Source organism: Rattus norvegicus, chromosome 4 (genome assembly GCF_036323735.1).
Source record: "Rattus norvegicus strain BN/NHsdMcwi chromosome 4, GRCr8, whole genome shotgun sequence".
Taxonomy (NCBI): domain Eukaryota; kingdom Metazoa; phylum Chordata; class Mammalia; order Rodentia; family Muridae; genus Rattus; species Rattus norvegicus.
Window position 1 is genome coordinate 73,372,709 of NC_086022.1, and position 14,484 is coordinate 73,387,192.

At 40.4% G+C, this 14,484-nt stretch overlaps 1 protein-coding gene across 4 annotated transcripts in view; it reads right to left on the reverse strand.

The window, feature by feature from the left end:
* The window catches only part of Tpk1 (thiamin pyrophosphokinase 1), a 387,559-nt gene that overhangs the window by 202,584 nt on the left and 170,491 nt on the right, over positions 1–14,484 (reverse strand). For all 4 annotated transcript variants that reach the window (NM_001134994.1, XM_063286677.1, XM_039108343.2 and 1 more), the window contains one exon: positions 11,964–12,036. In NM_001134994.1, coding sequence (NP_001128466.1) covers positions 11,964–12,036 — 73 coding nt within the window. The remainder of the gene's footprint in view (positions 1–11,963; positions 12,037–14,484) is intronic.

The window sequence follows — 14,484 nt, forward strand, 5'->3', positions numbered from 1 at the left end:
ATATCAAACACTGACTTGGGACTGGTCTTCATTGCTGAAAGAAGGTCTGATCAGCTGGTGGGCAGATGGGACTTGCACAAATCTGCATTCCAGCCAATCCCAGAATTTGCATTCACAACAGTCTTGGTTCACTCATGCCATTACTAACTTCCTTTCCCTTTCTTTCCCTTCCCTTATCTTCCTTCTTGCATTTCTGTCCTAAATTGTTGCTGTTGTCTGAGAATTTTACATGAGTACTGTTTTTACATAATTTCCACTCCATACCACCCCTACATCTAGCTGGGTCTTCCCCTATTCTATCCTTTTCTTTCTTTAAATATGCATGCACACACACAAACACACACACACACACACACACACACAAACACACACACACACACACACACACAGAGAGAGAGAGAGAGAGAGAGAGAGAGAGAGAGAGAGAGAGAGAGAGAGAGATCTGGAACTGGGGCAGATATGATACTATCAGTGGCCTTGTCCCAGAAGACTGATTTGTTTCTTTAATCTTTCGGGGGGAGTATTTATTTTTATTTTACGAGTATGAATGTTTATCCAAATGTTTGCTTGTACAAGGGCACCCTGGGACTGGAGTTGTAGATCACGGTGAGCTGCCATGTGCTACACATTAAACTGGCTCCTCTGGGCAAGCAGACAGTGCTCTTAACTACTGAGCCCATCTCTCTAGTTGTCTCTCCCTATTTTAGTAGCCATTTCTTGCCTGAAGGTATTAATCCCATCTTTCCTGTGAATTTAAATAGTATGTTACCTCTCCCACAGACTTAAAAGGAATTTACTTTATGATCAAAGTCACTGAAATTACTTTAAAAAGAAATATGTGTGATTTGACTGTACCAAATTACAATGACGCTGTTGGTAGAATTACTAATACTACAACTTCTTTAAATCTCTGTATTGTCTCCTTTTTTTTTTTATTAACTTGAGTATTTCTTATATACATTTCGAGTGTTATTCCCTTTCCCGGTATCCGGGCAAACATCCTCCTCCCCCCTCCCCTTCCTTATGGGTGTTCCCCTCCCAACCCTCCCCCCATTGCCGCCCTCCCCCCAACAGTCTAGTTCACTGGGGGTTCAGTCTTAGCAGGACCCAGGGCTTCCCCTTCCACTGGTGCTCTTACTAGGATATTCATGGCTACCTATGAGGTCAGAGTCCAGGGTCAGTCCATGTATAGTCTTTAGTTAGTGGCTTAGTCCCTGGAAGCTCTGGTTGCTTGGCATTGTTGTACATATGGGGTCTCGAGCCCCTTCAAGCTCTTCCAGTTCTTTCTCTGATTCCTTCAATGGGGGTTCTATTCTCAGTTCAGTGGTATGCTGCTGGTATTCGCCTCTGTATTTGCTGTATTCTGGCTGTGTCTCTCAGGAGCGATCTACATCCGGCTCCTGTCAGTCTGCACTTCTTTGCTTCATCCATCTTGTCTAATTGGGTGGCTGTATATGTATGGGCCACATGTGGGGCAGGCTCTGAATGGGTGTTCCTTCAGTCTCTGTTTTAATCTTTGCCTCTCTCTTCCCTGCCAAGGGTATTCTTGTTCCCCTTTTAAAGAAGGAGTGAAGCATTCACGTTTTGATCATCCGTCTTGAGTTTCATTTGTTCTAGGCATCTAGGGTAATTCAAGCATTTGGGCTAATAGCCACTTATCAATGAGTGCATACCATGTATGTCTTTCTGTGATTGGGTTAGCTCACTCAGGATGATGTTTTCCAGTTCCAACCATTTGCCTACGAATTTCATAAAGCCGTTGTTTTTTTTTTTTTTTTGTTTTTTTTTTTTTTTTTTTTTTTTTGTTTTGTTTTTTATCAACTTGAGTATTTCTTATATACATTTCAAGAGTTATTCCCTTTCCCGGTTTCCGGGCAAATCCCCCTCCCCCCTCCCCTTCCTTATGGGTGTTCCCCTCCCAACCCTCCCCCCATTGCCGCCCTCCCCCCATAGTCTAGTTCACTGGGGGTTCAGTCTTAGCAGGACCCAGGGCTTCCCCTTCCACTGGTGCTCTTACTAGGATATTCATTGCTACCTATGGGGTCAGAGTCCAGGGTCAGTCCATATATAGTCTTTAGGTAGTGGCTTAGTCCCTGGAAGCTCTGGTTGCTTGACATTGTTGTACTTTTGGGGTCTCGAGCCCCTTCAAGCTCTTCCAGTTCTTTCTCTGATTCCTTCAACGGGGGACCTATTCTCAGCTCAGTGGTTTGCTGCTGGCATTCGCCTCTGTATTTGCTGTATTCTGGCTGTGTCTCTCAGGAGCGATCTACATCCGGCTCCTGTCAGTCTGCACTTCTTTGCTTCATCCATCTTGTCCAATTGGGTGGCTGTATATGTATGGGCCACCTGTGGGGCAGGCTCTGAATGGGTGTTCCTTCAGTCTCTGTTTTAATCTTTGCCTCTCCCTTCCCTGCCAAGGGTATTCTTTTTCCTCATTTAAAGAAGGAGTGAAGCATTCACATTTTGATCATCCGTCTTGAGTTTCGTTTGTTCTAGCGATCTAGGGTAATTCAAGCATTTGGGCTAATAGCCACTTATCAATGAGTGCATACTATGTATGTCTTTCTGTGATTGGGTTAGCTCACTCAGGATGATATTTTCCAGTTCCAACCATTTGCCTACGAATTTCATAGACTCGTTGTTTTTGATAGCTGAGTAATATTCCATTGTGTAGATGTACCACATTTTCTGTATCCATTCCTCTATTGAAGGGCATCTCGGTTCTTTCCATTTTCTGGCTATTATAAATAAGGCTGCGATGAACATAGTGGAGCACGTGTCTCTTTTATATGTTGAGGCATCTTTTGGGTATATGCCCAAGAGAGGTATAGCTGGATCCTCAGGCAGTTCAATGTCCAATTTTCTGAGGAACCTCCAGACTGATTTCCAGAATGGTTTTACCAGTCTGCAATTCCACCAACAATGGAGGAGTGTTCCTCTTTCTCCACATCCTCGCCAGCATCTGCTGTCACCTGAGTTTTTGATCTTAGCCATTCTCACTGGTGTGAGGTGAAATCTCAGGGTTGTTTTGATTTGCATTTCCCTTATGACTAAAGATGTTGAACATTTCTTTAGGTGTTTCTCAGCCATTCGGCATTCCTCAGCTGTGAATTCTTTGTTTAGCTCTGAACCCCATTTTTTAATAGGGTTATTTGTTTCCCTGCGGTCTAACTTCTTGAGTTCTTTGTATATTTTGGATATAAGGCCTCTATCTGTTGTAGGATTGGTAAAGATCTTTTCCCAATCTGTTGGTTGCCGTTTTGTCCTAACCACCGTGTCCTTTGCCTTACAGAAGCTTTGCAGTTTTATGAGATCCCATTTGTCGATTCTTGATCTTAGAGCATAAGCCATTGGTGTTTTGTTCAGGAAATTTTTTCCAGTGCCCATGTGTTCCAGATGCTTCCCTAGTTTTTCTTCTATTAGTTTGAGTGTGTCTGGTTTGATGTGGAGGTCCTTGATCCACTTGGACTTAAGCTTTGTACAGGGTGATAAGCATGGATCGATCTGCATTCTTCTACATGTTGCCCTCCAGTTGAACCAGCACCATTTGCTGAAAATGCTATCTTTTTTCCATTGGATGGTTTTGGCTCCTTTGTCAAAAATCAAGTGACCATAGGTGTGTGGGTTCATTTCTGGGTCTTCAATTCTATTCCATTGGTCTATCTGTCTGTCTCTGTACCAATACCATGCAGTTTTTATCACTATTGCTCTGTAATACTGCTTGAGTTCAGGGATAGTGATTCCCCCTGAAGTCCTTTTATTGTTGAGGATAGCTTTAGCTATCCTGGGTTTTTTGTTATTCCAGATGAATTTGCAAATTGTTCTGTCTAACTCTTTGAAAAATTGGATTGGAATTTTGATGGGGATTGCATTGAATCTGTAGATTGCTTTTGGTAAAATGGCCATTTTTACTATATTAATCCTGCCAATCCATGAGCATGGGAGATCTTTCCATCTTCTGAGGTCTCCTTCAATTTCTTTCCTCAGTGTCTTGAAGTTCTTATTGTACAGATCTTTTACTTGCTTGGTTAAAGTCACACCGAGGTACTTTATATTATTTGGGTCTATTATGAAGGGTGTCGTTTCCCTAATTTCTTTCTCGGCTTGTTTCTCTTTTGTATAGAGGAAGGCAACTGATTTATTTGAGTTAATTTTATACCCAGCCACTTTGCTGAAGTTGTTTATCAGCTTTAGTAGTTCTCTGGTGGAACTTTTGGGATCACTTAAATATACTATCATGTCATCTGCAAATAGTGATATTTTGACTTCTTCTTTTCCGAGCTGTATCCCCTTGATCTCCTTTTGTTGTCTGATTGCTCTGGCTAGAACTTCAAGAACTATATTGAATAAGTAGGGAGAGAGTGGGCAGCCTTGTCTAGTCCCTGATTTTAGTGGGATTGCTTCGAATTTCTCTCCATTTAGTTTAATGTTAGCAACTGGTTTGCTGTATATGGCTTTTACTATGTTTAGGTATGGGCCTTGAATTCCTATTCTTTCCAGGACTTTTATCATGAAGGGGTGTTGAATTTTGTCAAATGCTTTCTCAGCATCTAATGAAATGATCATGTGGTTTTGTTCTTTCAGTTTGTTTATATGATGGATCACGTTGATGGTTTTCCGTATATTAAACCATCCCTGCATGCCTGGGATGAAGCCTACTTGATCATGGTGGATGATTGTTTTGATGTGCTCTTGAATTCGGTTTGCCAGAATTTTATTGAGTAGTTTTGCGTCGATATTCATAAGGGAAATTGGTCTGAAGTTCTCTTTCTTTGTTGTGTCTTTGTGTGGTTTAGGTATAAGAGTAATTGTGGCTTCGTAGAAGGAATTCGGTAGGGCTCCATCTGTTTCAATTTTGTGGAATAGTTTGGATAATATTGGTATGAGGTCTTCTATGAAGGTTTGATAGAATTCTGCACTAAACCCGTCTGGACCTGGGCTCTTTTTGGTTGGGAGACCTTTAATGACTGCTTCTATTTCCTTAGGAGTTATGGGGTTGTTTAACTGGTTTATCTGTTCCTGATTTAACTTCGATACCTGGTATCTGTCTAGGAAATTGTCCATTTCCTGAAGATTTTCAAATTTTGTTGAATATAGGTTTTCATAGTAAGATCTGATGATTTTTTGAATTTCCTCTGAATCTGTAGTTATGTCTCCCTTTTCATTTCTAATTTTGTTAATTTGGACGCACTCTCTGTGTCCTCTCGTTAGTCTGGGTAAGGGTTTATCTATCTTGTTGATTTTCTCAAAGAACCAACTTTTGGTTCTGTTGATTCTTTCTATGGTCCTTTTTGTTTCTACTTGGTTGATTTCAGCTCTGAGTTTGATTATTTCCTGCCTTCTACTCCTCCTGGGTGTATTTGCTTCTTTTTGTTCTAGAGCTTTTAGGTGTGCTGTCAAGCTGCTGACATATGCTCTTTCCTGTTTCTTTCTGCAGGCACTCAGCGCTATGAGTTTTCCTCTTAGCACAGCTTTCATTGTGTCCCATAAGTTTGGGTATGTTGTATCTTCATTTTCATTAAATTCTAAAAAGTTTTTAATTTCTTTCTTTATTTCTTCCTTGAGCAGGTTATCACTGAGTAGAGCATTGTTCAATTTCCACGTATATGTGGGCATTCTTCCCTTATTGTTATTGAAGACCAGTTTTAGGCCGTGGTGGTCCGATAGCATGCATGGGATTATCTCTATCTTTCTGTACCTGTTGAGGCCAGTTTTTTGACCAATTATATGGTCAATTTTCGAGAAAGTACCATGAGGAGCTGAGAAGAAGGTATATCCTTTTGCTTTAGGATAGAATGTTCTATAAATATCCGTTAAGTCCATTTGGCTCATGACTTCTCTTAGTCTGTCGACATCACTGTTTAATTTCTGTTTCCATGATCTGTCCATTGATGAGAGTGGGGTGTTGAAGTCTCCCACTATTATTGTTTGAGGTGCAATGTGTGTTTTGAGCTTTAGTAAGGTTTCTTTTACGTATGTAGGTGCCCTTGTATTTGGGGCATAGATATTTAGGATTGAGACTTCATCTTGGTGGATTTTTCCTTTGATGAATATGAAGTGTCCTTCCTTATCTTTTTTGATGACTTTTAGTTGGAAATTGATTTTATTTGATATTAGAATCGCTACTCCAGCTTGCTTCTTCTGACCATTTGCTTGGAAAGTTGTTTTCCAGCCTTTCACTCTGAGGTAGTGTCTGTCTTTGTCTCTGAGGTGTGTTTCCTGTAGGCAGCAGAATGCAGGGTCCTCATTGCGTATCCAGTTTGTTAATCTATGTCTTTTTATTGGGGAGTTGAGGCCATTGATATTGAGAGATATTAAGGAATAGTGATTATTGCTTCCCTTTATATTCATATTTGGATGTGAGGTTATGTTTGTGTGCTTTCATTCTCTTTGTTTTGTTGCCAAGACGATTAGTTTCTTGCTTCTTCTAGGGTATAGCTTGCCTCCTTATGTTGGGCTTTACCATTTATTATCCTTTGTAGTGCTGGATTTGTAGAAAGATATTGTGTAAATTTGGTTTTGTCATGGAATATCTTGGTTTCTCCATCAATGTTAATTGAGAGTTTTGCTGGATACAGTAACCTGGGCTGGCATTTGTGTTCTCTTAGGGTCTGTATGACATCAGTCCAGGATCTTCTGGCCTTCATAGTTTCTGGCGAGAAGTCTGGTGTGATTCTGATAGGTCTGCCTTTATATGTTACTTGACCTTTTACCCTTACTGCTTTTAATATTCTTTCTTTATTTTGTGCGTTTGGTGTTTTGACAATTATGTGACGGGCGGTGTTTCTTTTCTGGTCCAATCTATTTGGAGTTCTGTAGGCTTCTTGTATGTCTATGGGTATCTCTTTTTTTAGGTAAGGGAAGTTTTCTTCTATGATTTTGTTGAAGATATTTACTGGTCCTTTGAGCTGGGAGTCTTCACTCTCTTCTATACCTATTATCCTTAGGTTTGATCTTCTCATTGAGTCCTGGATTTCCTGTATGTTTTGGACCAGTAGCTTTTTCCGCTTTACATTATCTTTGACAGTTGAGTCAATGATTTCTATGGAATCTTCTGCTCCTGAGATTCTCTCTTCCATCTCTTGAATTCTGTTGGTGAGGCTTGTATCTACAGCTCCTTGTCTCTTCTTTTGGTTTTCTATATCCAGGGTTGTTTCCATGTGTTCTTTCTTGATTGCTTCTATTTCCATTTTTAATTCCTTCAACTGTTTGATTGTGTTTTCCTGGAATTCTTTCAGGGATTTTTGCGATTCCTCTCTGTAGGCTTTTACTTGTTTATTAATGTTTTCCTGTGCTTCCCTAAGTGTGTTCATGTCTTTCTTGAAGTCCTCCAGCATCATGATCAAATATGATTTTGTAACTAGATCTTGCTTTTCTGGTGTGTTTGGATATTCCATGTTTGTTTTGGTGGGAGAATTGGGCTCCGATGATGGCATGTAGTCTTGGTTTCTGTTGCTTGGGTTCCTGCGCTTGCCTCTCGCCATCAGATTATCTCTAGTGTTACTTTGTTCTGCTATTTCTGACAGTGGCTAGACTGTCCTATAAGCCTGTGTGTCAGGAGTGCTGTAGACCTGTTTTCCTCTCTTTCAGTCAGTTATGGGGACAGAGTGTTCTGCTTTCGGGCGTGTAGTTTTTCCTCTCTACAGGTCTTCAGCTGTTCCTGTGGGCCTGTGTCTTGAGTTCACCAGGCAGCTTTCTTGCAGCAGAAAATTTGGTCTTACCTGTGGTCCCGAGGCTCAGGTTCGCTCGTGGGGTGCTGCCCACGGGCTCTCTGCAGCGGCAGCAACCAGGAAGACCTGTGCCGCCCCTTCCGGGAACTTCAGTGCACTAGGGTTCCAGATGGTCTTTGGCTTTTTCCTCTGGCGTCCGAGATGTGTGTGCAGGGAGCAGTCACTTCTGGTTTCCCAGGCTTGTCTGCCTCTCTGAAGGTTTAGCTCTCCCTCCCACGGGATTTGGGTGCAGAGAACTGTTTATCGGGTCTGTTTCTTTCAGGTTCCGGAGGTGTCTCAGGCACAGGGGTCCTGCCGCTCCTGGGCCCTTCCCCACGGGAGCCCAGAGGCCTTATACAGTTTCCTCTTGGGCCAGGGATGTGGGCAGGGGTGAGCAGACTTGGTGGTCTCTTCCGCTCTGCAGCCTCAGGAGTGCCCACCTGACCAGGCGGTTGGGTCTCTCTCTCACCGGGTCTGGGAGCAGAGAGCTGCTGCAGGCCGGGATCCGCGGGTGTGGGACTTCCGGTAAACACAGAAGGTGCCCGGTCCTAGAGAAATTCTGCTTTCCTGTGTCCCAAGCTCACCAGGCAGCTTTCTTGCAGCAGAAAATTTGGTCTTACCTGTGGTCCCGAGGCTCAGGTTCGCTCGTTGGGTGCTCCCCACGGGCTCTCTGCAGTGGCAGCAACCAGGAAGACCTGTGCCGCCCCTTCCGGGAGCTTCAGTGCACCAGGGTTCCAGATGGTCCTTGGCTTTTTCCTCTGGCGTCCGAGATGTGTGTGCAGGGAGCAGTCACTTCTGGTTTCCCAGGCTTGTCTGCCTCTCTGAAGGTTTAGCTCTCCCTCCCACGGGATTTGGGTGCAGAGAACTGTTTATCCAGTCTGTTTCTTTCAGGTTCCGGCGGTGTCTCAGAAAGCCTTTGTTTTTGATAGCTGAGTAATATTCCATTGTGTAGATGTACCACATTTTCTGTATCCATTCCTCTGTTGAAGGGCATCTGGGTTCTTTCCAGCTTCTGGCTATTATAAATAAGGCTGCAATGAACATAGTGGAGCACGTGTCTTTTTTATATGTTGGGGCATCTTTTGGGTATATGCCCAAGAGAGGTATAGCTGGATCCTCATGCAGTTCAATGTCCAATTTTCTGAGGATCCTCCAGACTGATTTCCAGAATGGTTGTACCAGTTTGCAACCCCACCAACAATGGAGGAATGTTCCTCTTTCTCCGCATCCTCTCCAGCATCTGCTGTCCCCTGAGTTTTTGATCTTAGCCATTTTCACTGGTGTGAGGTGAAATCTCAGGATTGTTTTGATTTGCATTTCCCTTATGACTAAAGATGTTGAACATTTCTTTAGGTGTTTCTCAGCCATTCGGCATTCCTCAGCTGTGAATTCTTTGTTTAGCTCTGAACCCCATTTTTTAATAGGGTTATTTGTTTCCCTGCGGTCTAACTTCTTGAGTTCTTTGTATATTTTGGATATAAGGCCTCTATCTGTTGTAGGATTGGTAAAGACCTTTTCACAATCTGTTGGTTGCCGTTTTGTCCTAACCACAGTGTCCTTTGCCTTACAGAAGCTTTGCAGTTTTATGAGAATTTGTCGATTCTTGATCTTAGAGCGTAAGCCATTAGTGTTTTGTTCAGGAAATTTTTTCCAGTGCCCATGTGTTCCAGATGCTTCCCTAGTTTTTCTTCTATTAGTTTGAGTGTGTCTGGTTTGATGTGGAGGTCCTTGATCCACTTGGACTTAAGCTTTGTACAGGGTGATAAGCATGGATCGATCTGCATTCTTCTACATGTTGCCCTCCAGTTGAACCAGCACCATTTGCTGAAAATGCTATCTTTTTTCCATTGGATGGTTTTGGCTCCTTTGTCAAAAATCAAGTGACCATAGGTATGTGGGTTCATTTCTGGGTCTTCAATTCTATTCCATTGGTCTATCTGTCTGTCTCTGTACCAATACCATGCAGTTTTTATCACTATTGCTCTGTAATACTGGCAAAATGGCCATTTTTACTATATTAATCCTGCCAATCCATGAGCATGGGAGATCTTTCCATCTTCTGAGGTCTTCTTCAATTTCCTTCTTCAGTGTCTTGAAGTTCTTATTGTACAGATCTTTTACTTGCTTGGTTAAAGTCACACCGAGGTACTTTATATTATTTGGGTCTATTATGAAGGGTGTCGTTTCCCTAATTTCTTTCTCGGCTTGTTTCTCTTTTGTATAGAGGAAGGCAACTGATTTATTTGAGTTAATTTTATACCCAGCCACTTTGCTGAAGTTGTTTATCAGCTTTAGTAGTTCTCTGGTGGAACTTTTGCGATCACTTAAATATACTATCATATCATCTGCAAATAGTGATATTTTGACTTCTTCTTTTCCGATCTGTATCCCCTTGACCTCCTTTTGTTGTCTGATTGCTCTGGCTAGAACTTCAAGAACTATATTGAATGAGTAGGGAGAGAGTGGGCAGCCTTGTCTAGTCCCTGATTTTAGTGGGATTGCTTCAAGTTTCTCTCCATTTAGTTTAATGTTAGCAACTGGTTTGCTGTATATGGCTTTTGCTATGTTCAGGTATGGGCCTTGAATTCCTATTCTTTCCAGGACTTTTATCATGAAGGGGTGTTGAATTTTGTCAAATGCTTTCTCAGCGTCTAATGAAATGATCATGTGGTTTTGTTCTTTCAGTTTGTTTATATAATGGATCACGTTGATGGTTTTCCGTATATTAAACCATCCCTGCATGCCTGGGATGAAGCCTACTTGATCATGGTGGATGATTGTTTTGATGTGCTCTTGGATTCGGTTTGCCAGAATTTTGTTGAGTATTTTTGCGTCGATATTCATAAGGGAAATTGGTCTGAAGTTCTCTTTCTTTGTTGTGTCTTTGTGTGGTTTAGGTATAAGAGTAATTGTGGCTTCGTAGAAGGTATTCGGTAGTGATCCATCTCTTTCAATTTTGTGGAATAGTTTGGATAATATTGGTATGAGGTCTTCTATGACGGTTTGATAGAATTCTGCACTAAACCCGTCTGGACCTGGGCTCTTTTTGGTTGGGAGACCTTTAATGACTGCTTCTATTTCCTTAGGAGTTATGGGGTTGTTTAACTGGTTTATCTGTTCCTGATTTAACTTCGGTACCTGGTATCTGTCTAGGAAATTGTCCATTTCCTGAAGATTTTCAAGTTTTGTTGAATATAGGTTTTTATAGTAAGATCTGATGATTTTTTGAATTTCCTCTGAATCTGTTGTTATGTCTCCCTTTTCATTTCTGATTTTGTTAATTTGGACGCACTCTCTGTGTCCTCTCGTTAGTCTGGGTAAGGGTTTATCTATCTTGTTGATTTTCTCAAAGAACCAACTTTTGGTTCTGTTGATTCTTTCTATGGTCCTTTTTGTTTCTACTTGGTTGATTTCAGCTCTGAGTTTGATTATTTCCTGCCTTCTACTCCTCCTGGGTGTGTTTGCTTCTTTTTGTTCTAGAGCTTTTAGGTGTGCTGTATTGTCTTCTTAATGAATAACTACAGTCATTCACTACTGTGTACCTCCATCATCCCTATCTTTTATATAGTTTTTGATTGTCAAGAATTTGAGGCAGGTTTGCACACTAGTGAAAAAGCCTGGCTATCATAGTAAGGTCTAATTGGTATTTATTTAAAAAAGCTAAATATTGTAGAAAACTTCTGAAACGCAAGGAGTATACCATTATACATATTTATAAAACCCTATTTATAAAGACATTTCAGTAGAGTTTACAATGAGACAATATAGATACATTAACTGGGAATTTGTTAAGTAAAATATTAATATAACCCATTCATTAAGAATAAAATATTAGTTAAAATGTATTATAACTAATGAGGGTATAAATAGCAATAGTCATTAGATATGCCTTGGTAAACTATAATCATATTAAATACATATGTAACATGTATGTTTAGGGTACTGATTAATGCATATCTGATGGTAACAGAATTTACCAATACAGTTTTCATTCATCATTTTAAAAGGTTTATTATATATTTTCTATTTTGATAAATTATATTATTTTACATCATATAAATTATAAAAATATAAAATAGGTTTGTATGACTATTAATCTTGAATATATCAAACATGTATTATGTATTAAATTTCCACAACAAAAACTATGAAAAGAAACAAACGAGGTTTTCAGCCCATCCCCCACCTCCCATGACAGTCAGACAGAGCAATGGCATGAGCAAAAGCTGGAATATAAAAGGGGGTGTGCTTTACCTTCTTGGTGTAGTACTCTTTGACTTCAGGCCTAATAGAATCAAAGTCCCCATTGATGAATTCAGGCAAAAAGCTGAAAGAAACAGTTCCATGTGAGCCAGCTAGACTGATCCATTCATTTATGAACTTTAAAACTACAGCTATGAAGGCCAGAGAGAAAAGTAAGATATTCAAAACACAAGGAAACTGGCACTATTTTCATAATAAATGGGGTGTCCTGTCATACTCCTGGTTTCAGCAGAATGGACTGAGGTCAACAACCAATAGGAACAAGGTCAACTCAAACCAGCAAGTTTTATTGTTTAAAACAAATAGATACTGATGAAGGCAGCTGGTTAAAGAAATTAAGTAACACAAACACCTTTCTCTCCTCCTCTTCTCACGATGTTTAGATCTTAGCATCCGCATTTTACTCTCAGACAAGCTGGGGACACTCGACTTATCTGAAGAGAATAAACACATGGCCAAGTCATTCAGACCCACTTTCCAAACACTTCATGATACATTCCTAGAAATACAAGGCTTCTAGGGAGGAGTAAGATACTCATAGGAAGCCCAAGTCTTTTGGTTCAGTAGATGGCTTAGTAGTTAAACATGTGTGTCATCATGCCTGAGGGTCTGATTTCCATCCCCACAACATGTATGGGAGAACTGCCATGGTATGTTTGTCCTTTCTTAAAATCAATCAATCAATTAATCAATCAATCAATTCAACCAGTCAGTCAATCAATGTATTTTATAAAAGAACTCTAGGTTTTATACTAGAAGATATAGAATGTTGATACTGAATGTTACTTTAGTTCATTTTCTGTTATTTTTTCAATTCATTTTTAAAAATCCCATTTAACTTTGTCTTCGTAAGTCATCATTTATTTTGCATAAAGCACCTATATGACTTAGTAGAATTTCCCTGCCCCACTTAACTCCCTGAATTGTGGAGGAATAAATGACCCTGGACTTTTTTAGTGCTTTAACAGAATAAACATAGATGTTTCTCACAGGTAAGGAATGCATACTAAAGGAAATGCATATTTTTAGTTCCTACAGATACATTCTGCTTTTCACATAACAGAGGAAATTTATCAGTTTCTTCTTGTTTAGTTGGTTGTCTGATTCACTGGTTTACCTCTCTTCTTACTGCATGTGGCATGAGAGGGAGCCCCAGAATTGGGAGATTAGTCCAGGCTACAATACAAAGACTTCACTAGTATTCTGGCTCTGAAGAGATTTTATTCAAAACTCAAAGGGTTAAGGGGAGAATTTTCAAGGAGACCTTTGCCAGCAATGGACACAGCTACCATCCTTCACTTAATGGGAAGAGAAAATGAAACTCTATTTTCTTTTACTTATGGGCATGCAAATACCAGCAGTAGGCAATGGACCTGGCTCTCAGCAGATGTGCCAGGGTTTAAAACAAGAGCACCTTTATAGTAAGAATTATGATTCAGAATGCCTCATGTGTGCATTCCAGATAAAATTAGTAAAGATGTATATGAGAAAATAAGCCAACCTCATCTCTTGTAATATTTTGTATCTCCTAACTCAACTAGAAACATTATTCCTTCGGTCAAGCCTAATCTGACTGAGACGGTTTTGGCTAATTTACCCTTAAGTCACACAACTTCCTCTGACTACAAAGAGGAAAGTGAATGACAAGGATGTGGTCCACAGAGTGCCCTGCCTGGTGGGACATGCCTGGGTGCTTGAGGCAGGAACACTGAGGCCACAACAGGGGTACTCCTACTTATAGAAGGAGCAGCTGTCACAGAGCCAACAGCAGTGGGCATGGCTCAATGGGAGGATGCTTACCCAGCATGCTGGAGACCCTGGGTTCAATTCTCGAATCAGTAAACAAATTCAAAACAATAACCTGCACTGCATACAGTGCATGAGGATCACTAATTTCTGTGTTTTATTCATCCATGAACTATGCACTGCATGACTGGACACAAAACACTCAGGTTGATTCAAGAAGAGGTAGAATTAGAAAGGAGACAGACATGGTGGACTGGTCTTGTTCTAATGGCTTCCTATAAAGTTCCTTTCTCAAACGTTCTCACTCGTTCCATCTGTCATGACATTTCTTTTGCTTTTTTTTCTAGTTAAATAAATTCATACACTTTCAGAGAATCTTTAAAAATCCTTTCACTGGACAATATTCTGCCATATGTAAATTATATGGGACATAAAGAATATTTCACTAATTTTCCTATTATCTCTGTAGAGCTGAGATCAGACCAAGAGAATGTCCAACTCACCTCACTGTACAGAACAGGCATTCCAGCTAAAGGCTCTCATTTGTACCATCTGGTTCAAGCACTCTTCCTAATGAGACTCACTTTGTATTACTCTCCAAATTGTAGTCCCTTAGATAGCTAGAAATAAATTGACAATTTCCAAATAGCATATTGATTTTGATAATAAATAAAAATGAAAAATAAAAGCTGATGCACCCAAGCAGCTGAGCATCTGTCCCATAGGATAGATCACCTTCAAAAGAGAATTAGATTTCCTTTTATAT